We start from the raw sequence: 13,453 nt of genomic DNA, 5'->3' as shown, positions 1-13,453 counted from the left end.
AGAAAATCCAGGACAGTGTGTGTGAGAGAGAGTCCATGTTAACTGGTAGTGAACGCCCCCGTGTGTATCCTCACGCTCTCAAAAGTGTGAGCAGCTGTAAACCAGGATGAAGAGAGTCAAATCATGAAAGTACATTAGATAAGTTAGCTGTCCACTTGTAGGGTATAAATTAGTCCAGAAGATTGTAGATTTAAAAATCTAAATATTACACTGCATTAGTCAGAATATCGTTCAGCCTATATTTAGGGTTAGAATCACAGCTGAATGAGGGCTTAAACTAATGATTATTTTCACTATTGATTAATCTGCTGCTTATTTTTTTCCATAAATCAGTTTATCAGTTGATCAATACTTTAAGATATTAAGCTTAATATAACATAAAACAAAGTAAATATGACATTTTGGCTTTAAGAAAATGCTTTACCTATTAATCAATTATGAAAAAAAGCTAAATAAGTTTTCCCTTAATCAATAATCTGACTAATCATTTCAGCTCTGAGCTGAATCAGCGATCAAATCTGCCGTACACGGCATCTCTATCACTGCCAACAACCAGCCATCTTTCAGAGAGATTGCTGTTTGTTCCACAAGAAGGTGCAGATGTAACTTGCGTAATGTAGTTACAGCAAATCCGTGGTTATTTTAACCCAAACAATGATCTTTTAAACCTAACTATGTAGTTTTGTTGCCGAAACTCAAATAAGTAGTATCCTGTGAAGACGGAAGTTTATTTTGAAAATACTGTATGTATGTTAATGGACACATTTTGTTGGCTTTCGTAGGAAAATATTAAAATGTGGAGCAACTTTTCGTAAGATATCATACAAACGGTTGTATGAGGATGGGTTGCTTAAAGACATCACAGAGTTGTTTTTTGTGTCTCAATTGTTTTCCAGCAGTGTGCCCGCTGCTTCACCCGCTGCTTGGCCCTCACATAACCTCTGGCACAGATGAACAGTTGCTTACTCACACATACACACATGTGTATGATAGGTTAGGGTCAGAGGGAGGGTAACACACACACACACACACACACACACACACACACACACACACACACACACACACACACACACACACACACACACACACACACACACACACACACACACACACACACACACACACACACACACACACACACACACACACACACACACACACACACACACAATTCCTGTCAATTTGGTTTTTTTATAATGACAGAATAAGGGGCTCTTTGAGATAGCAGAGATCATAGAGGCCTGATAGAGGAGGCCACCCCAATTAAGCCGTGCCTCCTTTAACAGACACACACAGACTGTCAGACCCCCAGATGCACAGGACAGCACTCTTATAGAAAGTCCCTCCTCCTCCCCTCATGGTTCTACATTGGGACAAATTGTCTCTGTTGCTGCTAATAGGAGAACAGAGGACGGACACACACACACACACACACAGACACACACACAGAGTTTCATTCATCCATCTGTTTACCTAAACATACCATTTCCCATCCCACTACGGTGTTGATAAGAGTGCAGGCAACCCTGGTTTATCGGAGTCATATCCAAGTCAAGACATCTCTGTGTATCTGATTCTCCTTGAATAAGACAGCAGCCGTTTGGGTATTGTCCTCATGGGGAAAAACTAATCATGTAGCAAGGGAATACACTAAGCATCAATTATTGTGTACTCATGTACGCATTAATTGCATATTTAAGAACGTTTTATAATGTCTGCTGTGGCAGTCTGCAAAACCACAGTTGTTTAAACTGTTTTTCAGGCCAACAGGGGGGTTGAGCGTCCCAAATTAGTGAAAAAAACGTAAAGGTAAAACAAGAAATAAAACTATTTTGTTTGTAGGTCTGTATTTTGGCCTCTGAGGCCTGTTGAACACCAACAGCTTTATCCTCCACTTAAACATTTCAGTATGTGGACGGAGAAATTTTTGTTTAAAAATCAGACAGGAATTACCACTTAATTCTCATTTTCCATATATTATTCAGTCTGCCGTCATGTTGATGTCAGCTGTTTTCTGTCTGGGAGTCATTCTCCCCTAACCAATCAGAAGTGATAGATGTATCTAACCAGTCAGCATCGTCTTCAGAAAACACAAAACTTGCAGTAGCTGTGGCTTGTTGTTATTTCAGCAAGTTGACTTACAACAACCTGTACCACTGTGTTCATTATTTTACTGGCTCTGATACAGGACAAATACGGCCCCATTCATAATAATAAATAACAAAAACATCAGACCTATTTGAATCGCTGCAAATCTCAGATATGTGATCCAGAATTCAAAAGATGTGGATTTAGATAAGATAAGATAAGATAATCCTTTATTAGTCCCGCAGTGGGGAAATTTACTGGATTTGTCCTGTCCTCTAGTTTTTAAAATCAAAGTTCACCATACATTGGAGAGTCAACACAGAGGACAGTAAGTCAAAGGTTAAGCAGTGTTTTCTCGTCAAAAGAGTTGTATCTATTGTGCACCGATTGACACACACACACACACACACACACCACAAAACACAGTCACACACCAATGATCCACGGAGCAACTGATACAACTCGTGGCACATAAGGCTGTGTTCAAACTGTCAAACCCTCTGTCTACGACTCTAGTTGAGGCCAGTAAAGGGAAGGGGAAGCTGTCATCACATGTACTTGACACCACTGTCTAGATAGGAACTATTATTAGACCCAACAAACCACTCAGTGCTTCCTTCTTTAGCTGGAGCTTCAGATTCCATTGGCACCAGAGAAACTGATGCTTTCTTTTTCACTGGCTCCAATAGAAGCTTTTAAATCGTCGGACATTACTGTAATAATCATAACAGCTGGGAATATCACTGCAAAGTTGCCTTGATCTTGCAGCTTAAATCACTGTACTAGATTTGGATAGATTCACATTACACATAAAAAACAGTTTACTGTCCTCAGTGAAGACATCAGAGGGACAAAAATGCTGCAGAGTGATGACAGACAATTCAACGAGTAATAACATCCTCTCATAAAGCAGAAGGGTTCATGGGAAATGTGGTTAAGGATCCTGACCTAAACAATAACTGGACTATTTCAATGAATAAAGACTCATATGTATGATTATGCTTTGACAATTACCTTACTTTGATTTAGATACATCCTGTTTACAAATTTATATCACATTTAAAGTATTGTCTTATGCTACTTTATACAACTACTCACTATATCCATCCATTATCTTTAACTGCCAATCCTATCCAAGGTTGTGTGGTAGCATAAGAAACTTTCAAGATTACAGTTTGTCATCACCTTCCTGTCCAGTGAAACCATGTATCTCCAGATGTGTTGATGATGAATGTTTGTTATAAACTGTAAGACGAAATGTTAATTTACGTGTTATGAAAATGATATTACTTCTTAAAAAGCATCTTGGGTCAGCTGGATACAGCATCATCACAAAGCAGTTAACAGGGCTGTTTTTCTGAGCTCATGAAAAGTTGACTTTTTAGTAATACGTCGTTAAGTAATATTAATCCAGAAACATCATATACGATAGTAAAATCATATTTTACTGCACAATACATTTTGCTGATGATACTCACATACTTTTACTTAAAGCGACTGCAAGGAACTTTAAGTTTCTGTTTATTTTGGCAGACCCAGTAGAGAAAAGCGTCTCCAGCAACATGGTGTTGGCAACCAACGGGGAACCGGTGGAGCAGCAAAAGCTTTCCTCTGATTTTGTGCGAAATCCGGTACAGTGTCATCAATGAAAATCATTAACAATAATCATATAAAAAAAGACAATCTTATGTTGATGGTGTTGTTTACTTATGTAGGTCACATAGAATCATTAGTATTTAATTGAGACTGTTTCAAAACAAAAGTTCCTCACAGTAACTTAAAGTAAGGTTTCGAATGCACTACTCTGAGTATATTCACATTGTGGTAATAGTACTTTGACTTAAGTGAAGGATCTGAGTACTTCTTCCACCACTGTCATACACCAAAGATCAGCTTGAATATGGTTTTGTTTGTTAATATTTATTTCTTCCACGGCATCACTTCTGATGTTTATAGATGCTATAAAAATCTAGCTGTAATAATTAACCTGCTTGGAGTCATCAACCGGTGCCAAATAGAGGGAGGCAAGAGGGCGTGGGTTTTATTATGCTATGAAAATCTTGAGGCAGAGCTCCTAATGTGAAGATGAGGAGCTAAAGGTATTAAGTATTTTATCTACATTGTATATTTTATATTTGTATTTTTTGGGACAATGCATGTGAAAGATACCAGATTGTTTTAAGAATAGAGACACACAATTATGACTACAATGACCTGTATTCATTGTGTATTGATGGGGCCAAATGTATTAGCAGGATATTTTTTTCATTTTCTAACAGCTTTTGATTGCAAGAGACTTTCAGAATAAAAGTTTAATATCACTGATATTGAACAAAAGAAAAAAAACATGATAGGTAGTGATTATCAAGACATGAATAGTCCCAAAGCAAAAAACACACACACATACACACACATAAATATACATTCAAAGCTCTGATGTGCTAAATTATTTTTACATTAATGAGGGCTGTACATGTGTACCTCATGGCCAGATTCTCTTCCAAGTCTTAAACCAAAGACCCCCGCCAGCAAAATGGGCGGTTTCACTACTAATTAAGCTAATTAAAAAGTGCCCTTTTGAATTAACCACAAGCCAGTTGGGTGATCTTGCATTACACATTCTCATTTTATTCACTTACACTTTCTGTTAGCAACAAAAAGGACAAAACTGCACTGGAGAGGATGATGAAATATAGCACAAGTCCCTTGCTGGATTTGGAAAAAACACAACAGAACAGACTCCTGTTCCCTGAGGTGGACTCTATAACACTACTGTGATCTTATTAAAAAAATGTGTAGAGGTGTCAAGACATTTGCGCATCAAAGAAGCCAAGACTGACTCATCGAGTCCAACAATCCAACACTTTTGAGACCAACCGTCACATGATAAAAACTCAATGAAACTTCAACTGAACTGCAGGCTGCTGAACATAGTACAGAGAGGAGAGACAAGAGAGGTTTTAAGAAAAATATAAATGGTTAAATATGTACATCACGAAGAGCCCCCTGGGAAGACAAACGTTGGATATTTAGATTCGATTTTTAGTTAAATATATCATTTAAGAAATTCAACTTGCGTTTTTTCTTTTTTTTTATGATATAGGAATTATAACTGTGTTAAACTGCACAAAATACATTTTTGTGTTCTCCCAACCTATAACCATGATTGTGCTGTTTCCATGAAGGTGCAAGACATATACAGAATATTGCAGTGAAATACGAGGCCACAGTGAGTGATATGGGACAGGATCAAAAACTGAGCCTAAAACTGCTTTGGGTGAAGAGGGTAAAGACCTTGTGTATGATACTAACAAAGAGGAATGAACGCAAATGAACGGAAAGGAATTAGTGTCAGTTCTTTGTCACTTAAATTCAGTAATATTCCTTGTCAGTCTTCTGACATGGTCCCTCAATCAGTTTCGATTACTTGCATGCTGTCATGTGTCTCACCTGTGAGTTTTACCTATGTAAGTGTTGGCTGCAAAGTAAACCTAAGAGCCCCCAGGAGAGAAATAGTTCCTATATGCAATATGACCTCAACCTTTTTGTCGTCAATTCTTCCATTCCAACATCGTTTCATACCTCAGAGATCAGCTGAGCAATATCATCTCTTTGTATCAGTGTCAGTGTATAAACACGGTCGCTGACTGATCAGCCGTTGCTGCAGTCAGGTCATACCCCTCTCAGCACGAGGCAGACAGAAAACAAGCAGGATGCTGTTTGGAGCCATAAACACAGCATTTAGATGCTGTGGAGCTCTACACATCCAGGCGTGTGTTTCTCACTTCACTCAACAGGTAGGAGATGAGACAAAGACATAGGTACTCGAAACGTTTAGGTATTAATAGAATAACCCAGTATCAGATAGTTTAAATACTACTGACATCCGATCTACAAGATCCATCTTGATCTATCGAGAAGATCTACAAAATGTCTGTCTGTATGGTTTTGCTTGCAGCCAATTACAGCAAGCAGTCTTCGATTTAATGCAACATGTGATTGGCACATTTACTGCAGCAGCAACACGCATACAGGTGTGATTGCCTGCATGCAAGCTATGAGCCAAGGGAGCTAGCAGCTAGCAGCAAGCTAATGGTGGCTAGCAGCAAGCCAACTATAATGACAGCAGCAACAGTGCTGACAGAGCTAACAATGTTAATCTAGTGGGAACCAGAGGATGTTCCTTAAACTTCCGCAACATCGCAGTCCTGCCACAGTGGATCGGGGGATGGTGTCATCAGCAGTAAAAGCGTGAGTAATAAGCGCTGTGCAGTGCTGCAGCAATGAATGTTAGCTAGCCAGCGGGACACACTTAGCTTCAATTCACATGACGGGTATCGAATGAGTATGCTATTGGTATAGGTATTACTTTAAAAGGTACTGGTATTGACAAAGACAAGACTAGTGGTTTGATATGCACAAGGGAAAAAAATAACATGCTGGCAGTTCTAAAAAAAACAAATGTTATTCTTTCCTGTTGTCGCTATCATTTCCCAACATCTAATGTTCACTTCCTGAGTTGCTCAAGGCATAAATAGTCTAAACTATTTTATCTATAAGTTCTGTTTTTACAGGGAAAGTTGAAGAGAATGACAAGTTGCTGAATGTGTTACCAAAGACAAGAAAGGAGCCACCATATTTAGAATCAGTTTCCTGTATCTGTGTAACGTGGGCTTCGCCATTGCCCTGCTCCTTTAGGGGCCTAACACCAACGGGAGAATGGCCGATTCCTTTGCTGCATAGTCACCTAAGTAAATATTGGACCAATTTTCCATGAGCTTCATATCTCCTGAACATTCTGACATTGATTTGGCATTTTTCAGACAGACAAATTCAGAGAAAATGTTCTATGTTCGAGACCATTCTCTGTCTCAGCAACAAATGAACATTGCCACATATATGCATGTATCACATACAGTATGTTTGAAAAGTCGGAACATAGGGGGGTGGAAAAATTTTGTTTTTCAAACTAGACCTTTGTTTTAATATCGTATGGTGGACCAGGTAGTGTTTATATTTTTTCAGCAAAATGTTTTGAAGATCTGCTCAATCTTCCTAGTATGACATGACATAATGCTGGTGCTATGTTTGCTAGTCACTCTAAATCCCGCCTCCAAGTATTATATATTATATATATATATATATATATATATATATAACATACACAATTAGAACTTACAAGACTTCACAACTCATTGGCATTCCTGAATAAAAGCTGGTGGCCGAAACAAAGGATTTAAAATAACTAAATAGTAACTGACCATTTTAAAACAAATGTCCGAGTTATTCAGGGCAATTCCTAGACCTTCAAGACAATCACCAGACCAGGCTATGTTGTCTACAGTGAGTTTTCATTGGAACTAAGCTATAAAAAAAAAAGGATTAACAGAAAATGCTTTCCCTCTTTTCTAGCTGCCCCAATTGGGGGGTGGATGGAAGACTGTTTTAGTCTCAACCCTTATCAAGAGTGCTATGTCTCAAGGATTTATAACATCATTCAAAACATCTCTAGCCCCCCTCTTAACCATCTGAAAAGTGCCTGGGAAGAAGAATTGAGCATTGAACTAACTGATGAGACCTGGCTGTCTGCAACTGAGAGAATACACAAATGATCCTGCCTGCCTTAGGTGCCAATGTGCCCCCACTATCCTATATCATTTTTTCCTGCATTCACTTGGCCCTCGGTCCTCTATATTTGGAACTTTTTCACAGATGTACAATACCCCCAAACCAGGCAGATACCTCTGGATCGTAAAACGAAAGCCAATGCGAAGATGTCTGGGGGCAAAACCTGTGGTTGAAAAATGAAATCCAATTGTATGGAAGTCTATGAGAAAATGACCCTACTTGATTATTACCTTGGTAAACATTTTAAACATGAGTTTATGGTCTCAATTGCTAATTTCAAGTCTTCTTCAAAACAGAATGATGTTCATTTAGTAAAATTATGTCCCATGCTTTTGGTTGTGTCTCCCCTGTGATTGACAGGTTGCTAACGCAGCATTTTCTGGTCTGTGAGTTGTCTGTGTTTTTATCTTAAAACTTTAACCTTTTCACATTGTGTTTTCAGTTCATGAAAAACAATCATCATGAAAGTCTTAAACTACTGCATTGTTTATGTAAAATTATGTTATGCTTGAGTTTTTAAAATATAACCAGAAATCAAGTTACATTCACCTCCACTGTATTGGGGTGTGGTCAGAAACTAACTGCTAGAGACCACTAGAGGGGAAGTGAAAGTTATGCTTTTTGTGATTTGGCTGAACCAACCTGGTTACACTAATCCATGTGAGGACAGACTAAAACGTCGTCACCCATCGTGAATTTTCCTCATCTTTCCAACATCGGTCCAGCTATGTTTAGAAATAAAACACAGACACGCACCCAGAAGGGATCTTTGTTTCTCTCTCTCTGCAGTCTAAACAGCCCGAACCTCAGAGACAAAACAGACTCAACAGACCTGCTGCTGAAAAGAGATAGACACACAGAGAGGGATTACAGAAGACACACTCTGGGAGAGGATTCCCAGTCCTGACTGCAATACTCCTGATATTAATCTGAAGATGAAATAATAACAGGACAGGGTGAAAAATAGCCAAACGGTAACCATGCCAACCAGCGTCTCAAACCCTTCTCCATCTCCAAAGCAATCCTGCATTACATTGACCTGTCTGCTCAGCCATTTGAACAACCTGTGATTTGAGTCTAAAGATACAAAAAGGATCATTCAGGTGTAGCTTTCCACAGATGATTGAGATAACACATTTTGATTATATTAATAATCTGTGTTGCATTATTATGTATAGTTCTGCCACATCGCTAGCGAGTAAAACTTGAGGAAATGCAATCTGCTTTTAATGAATTTAGACTTGAGTACTAAATGTTAACAAAACTAAAATGATGTGCTTGTCGAGGATAAAGATGATGATGTGTATCAGATTGGTACTGTAAATAATAGGATGATTGAAAAAGTCCCAAATTATAAATACCTGGGTTTTTTTCCTAGAATATATCTGTCTTTTAAACATCATATTGAGTATTTTAAAAGCTCAGGAAAAAGGTTTCAACTCTAGAAATCTTTCGTACCCCGTTAAAAGGTTTTTTTGGGAAAGTTTTTCCTTTTCCGATGCAAAGGTCCTATGACAGAGGAAGTCATATGCTGGACAGATTGTAAAGCCGTCTGAGGCAAATTGGTAATTTTGGCCAATACAAATACATTTTATTGAACAGAAACAAATGCAGATTTTCCTTTGCTGCAAGAGAAGGAAAAAAAATGAAAGCAATGCTTCAATCAGCAATTGATTACGGTGATATATATATATATATATATATATATATATATATATATATATATATATATATATATATATATATGCATGCAAGTTCATCTTTGTTGAAAATGTTAAACTCAGTAATTCATGCTGCTTTAAGATTTGTCTCTGATTTAGGTCTCCGCACACATCATTGAAGCTTGTATGATAAGGTCAGTTTGTTTTCTTTATACACCTGTAAGAGGCCATATTACATGAACGTTGTGTTAATCTATGCTCTCTATTGAAGCCGAAAAGTAGCTGCAACCTCAGGTCAAGTGGACAAATAAGGTACGTCATTCACAGGTTTTTGGATAAAGTAATTAAAAACAAATTCTAGGTGTTAGCTGCAGAGACATTTTAAACTACATTATTTTGTAAGCATGCAAGATTTTAAAAACAGGATTAAGGATCGTTGAATGCTGAATGTACTTGTCCCGACACTGAATGACAATTCTTTGGTTGATGCAAGTCTGTCGTCTCTTTTATGAGATTTTCTTTAATGTTTTTATGTTGTTTTGTAAATACATTGCAGTGTTTTACAATCACAGAAACAACCCCATTTTTATTTCCTCTCATTCATATCTATGTGTCATCCCACTCACACTGCACTCCGCTGTCAACAAGTGCTCTCCGGTTTGAAAATACCAACAACATGTGGGCCATGGCTGCTCCCAGACACTCACACAATCCTAAACAAAGACGATAGAAAAATGAAGAGTAAAGCTTGAAGGGTTTGAATCCTTCGCTGCAACATCTTTTGTACAATAACTCCATAAATTTGACGAGCTCATATCTGTAAAACAAAGATGATTCTGCTTAGAAACGCAGCAAAGATTTGATGTGGAAACAGACAGCTGACCAGACAGAAAGGAGGACAAACTGAACAACTGAATGAATACAGAGGACAACACACTGAACAACAGGTAAGTTCAGTTACAGTTTTGTCACCAAACACCATTTTACATTACTGTACCTCGACATAAGTGGACACACAACAATCAACAATAAGTGATTATTTTTTAAAAAGCCAAATCTGGGTGAAATGGTGGATGATGGGAGACAAAGGCAACAGGGACTTCACATTCTTTTTTCAGTTGTATCTCCCAAATCTACTGCCTCAACTAACAATATTTATATTACTCAATAATCGTTCAGTCTATTAAGTGTCAGAATATCATATAAAACTAATCACACATTCTTATTTTCTGCATCCGCCAGTCGAAAAACCAAAAGATCTTCAATTTCCAAAGATATAAAGCAGACAAGCAGACAAGACAAGCAAACATCTGTGAGGCTGGAACCAGAAAAATATTTGTCATTCTTGCATGATCCATAACGTGATCGGTTAACTGACTAAATTGTAGATGATTCATATCTATAATAAGCCCAATAATTAACACTATTACTATTTGGTAAGATTATGAGTTGGTGTTTTAATGATGACATATTTTGTTGGATTCAACCTTAACAAAGACTTGAATAAGAAACCACAAAATGTTTGCTGTGGTGAGTAAATAGCTAACTGATGATTCATAACGGAGATCAAGCCAACATCAACTTTAAAAAACATCGGACTGTAAGAAAACTTCTAGACTTGTGGATGCAATAAACATCATTATTATAGGATTTTAGTTTTCTCAACTAATTATCACAACTAACATCTGTTGGTTTAAATGAGCATATTCGAGACATCAACTATCATTTCTGAATTTCCTAGATGGTAAATGTATGCAACACAAATTAGTTTACGTGACGACATGAATAAAGACATTTGCATATTTACACACCATTTGCATATTTAAACGTATAAACAAAACAATGTAACTAATCAGTTTTGGTAAAAATGCTTATCCTTTTCAGCCATAGAGTCTTGTTAAGTGTGTGGAATTTTACAATAAATATCTTTAAAGGCATTTTTCTCAGATTGTGAATATATTTTTGCAGAGGGGTTTGTTCATATATCATTATTAGCCTGTATTACAAGAAAACTTGCAATACAAAAAAAAAACATTTGCCTTAATATAAGTCATCAATTGGGAACGTTTCATGGTGATTTTTGTACTTTATTCACCTGGGATTTTTTCCTTTTTTTAAATATGAAATGAGCAAAATATAAAGTAAGCAAAATGCTGGAATACCAACAGGAACACAAGGAACATTTTACTTATATTTTAAACAGTATAGCTACACATTTTTTGGGATACAAGTCATTTACAAGTATACCTTCTAAAAATGCAGTCACGCTTAATGAAAACAATATTTATCCTGAGTTAAAGCAAGAATGGTTAGTTTTTAATTATTCAAATTGGGGTCATGTGGAAAAAAGTAAAACTCCGGGTCAAAGGTCATTGCGGTACTGACAGGAGGGCAAAGGTATAAGTGAGACCGATAAACTGGACAGTTTCTCATAAAGTGATGTAGCTTAATTATGTTGAAAAAATTTGAGTTGTACCAGCAGTGATGAATTTAACTGTACTACAGACACAAAAACTGCAAGTTACTTGTTACTGTCAATCATATTCAGCAGTAATAGCTGAAACTTCATTTTTAGTCAATTGTAGATATTTATGGAGTTACGGGTATAGCATGTGAAATGCCAATTGGTTTAATCTCATTATAAATAAAATACTGGTGTCTTGTAGTTACACAAGCGATTTGACAACATAATGTTTGGCTTTGGTTAACTGTGTTAGGCACCTGTCATTTATTTTATCAACTGACTGATTACAAAATGAATACAAGAGCCAGTTAAGAAAACCCATTTCTTATTCAGCATAACTTGTGTGAGTAGCCTACATCTTTGTGTGCAGCTTTCCCAGTATACTGCCCGACAGTCAACTGGGACAGGCTGTTAAAATAAAGATTGTGGGTATAAAAAAAAAAGCACCAGTGCAAAACCACTAACAGGCTCAGCTCTGTATTGGAACAGGTGTTTGCTGTAGCCATGGCACCGAGCCAGGGAAAGTTATGCTGTACACACACACACACACACACACACACACACACACACACACACACACACACACACACACACACACACACTTATTTCTTTAGACAAATAAGGGAAGCCCAATAGTGATGGACACGCACCGATAGTGACAACGGGACACACATGCACACACACACACAGTCACAGTCATGAAAGAGGAAGACGCACTAACCGTCGCCTTGATGGGGACGTACAGCACCGGTCTGTCCGGTGACCCGGTCTTGCCGTCCTGCAGCGTCCCGACCCTGAAGCCTTTGGACTTGACCCAGAATTTGAATTTGGCGTTGATGTGGTTGTTGCTCTTCTCGTGCACGAACCCCCCGTTGTTGCTGTTCTCCTCGTCCCCCTGGATCAGCGTCTGGAGGATTTTGTGGTACTTACGCCGGGTCACGGTCTTGGTCTTGCCGGAGTCCCCGTACGTCCGCAAGCACCAGTCCTGAAACTCAGCGAACATCTCCGCCCCTCCGCCCGCCGCCTCGGACGCCTGCACGCCGCCGGTGGGACTCCCGCTCCTCGACCGGCTCTGGCTCTGGCTCCTGGCGGGGGAGGTAGTCACCGTGTCCGGCGCACTGCTGGCTTTCCTCGTTGCCATGATGAAACAAGAGAGAAACCAATGTGTTGTGGCGTTAAATTAGGAATAAATGTGGGTCCGGTTTGTCTGGAAAACGTCACCGAAACCAGAGGGGGCGAAACGAGTCCAAACCTTTCAAACCTGGTGAAAGAAAATCTACCAAAATCTCGCCTTCAGCCCTTTAAACTGTCTCCATTCCTACAACAAAGTCCCACTCCCAGTGTTTTAATTAACGTGTGGTAATTAGCCGTTTGGGTGCCCTCCTCCTCCTCCTCCTCCTCCTCTCTCGGCTGTTACGCACAAACGGGTCGCTGCATACAGACAGAATAAGCCCACACTGGGATGCCAAAACCAGACAAATTAAACTCAGAGCCCCCCCCCTCCTCCTTGTTTTGGATGCAATTTCTCCAGGAACAATGAGACACGAGAAGGGGACAGTGAGACAGTGGGGGAGACAGTGGGGGAGGCAGGAGACAGGATGAGGGCGCA

General features: G+C 38.6%; 1 protein-coding gene across 1 annotated transcript in view; it reads right to left on the bottom strand.

Annotated features, from left to right (window-relative positions):
• Positions 1 to 13,214, bottom strand: part of LOC129099774 (nucleolar protein 4-like) — a 127,336-nt gene extending 114,122 nt beyond the window's left edge. Inside the window, 1 exon segment of the mRNA XM_054609144.1 lies at positions 12,566 to 13,214. Coding sequence (XP_054465119.1) covers positions 12,566 to 12,985 — 420 coding nt within the window. The 5' untranslated portion in view covers positions 12,986 to 13,214.
• Between the last annotated feature and the right edge of the window lie 239 nt (positions 13,215 to 13,453).

The sequence above is a fragment of the Anoplopoma fimbria genome, chromosome 12 (assembly GCF_027596085.1).
Source record: "Anoplopoma fimbria isolate UVic2021 breed Golden Eagle Sablefish chromosome 12, Afim_UVic_2022, whole genome shotgun sequence".
Lineage (NCBI taxonomy): Eukaryota > Metazoa > Chordata > Actinopteri > Perciformes > Anoplopomatidae > Anoplopoma > Anoplopoma fimbria.
The sequence above is the reverse complement of the archived record's forward strand: the minus strand, read 5'-3'. Positions and strand labels throughout refer to the sequence as shown.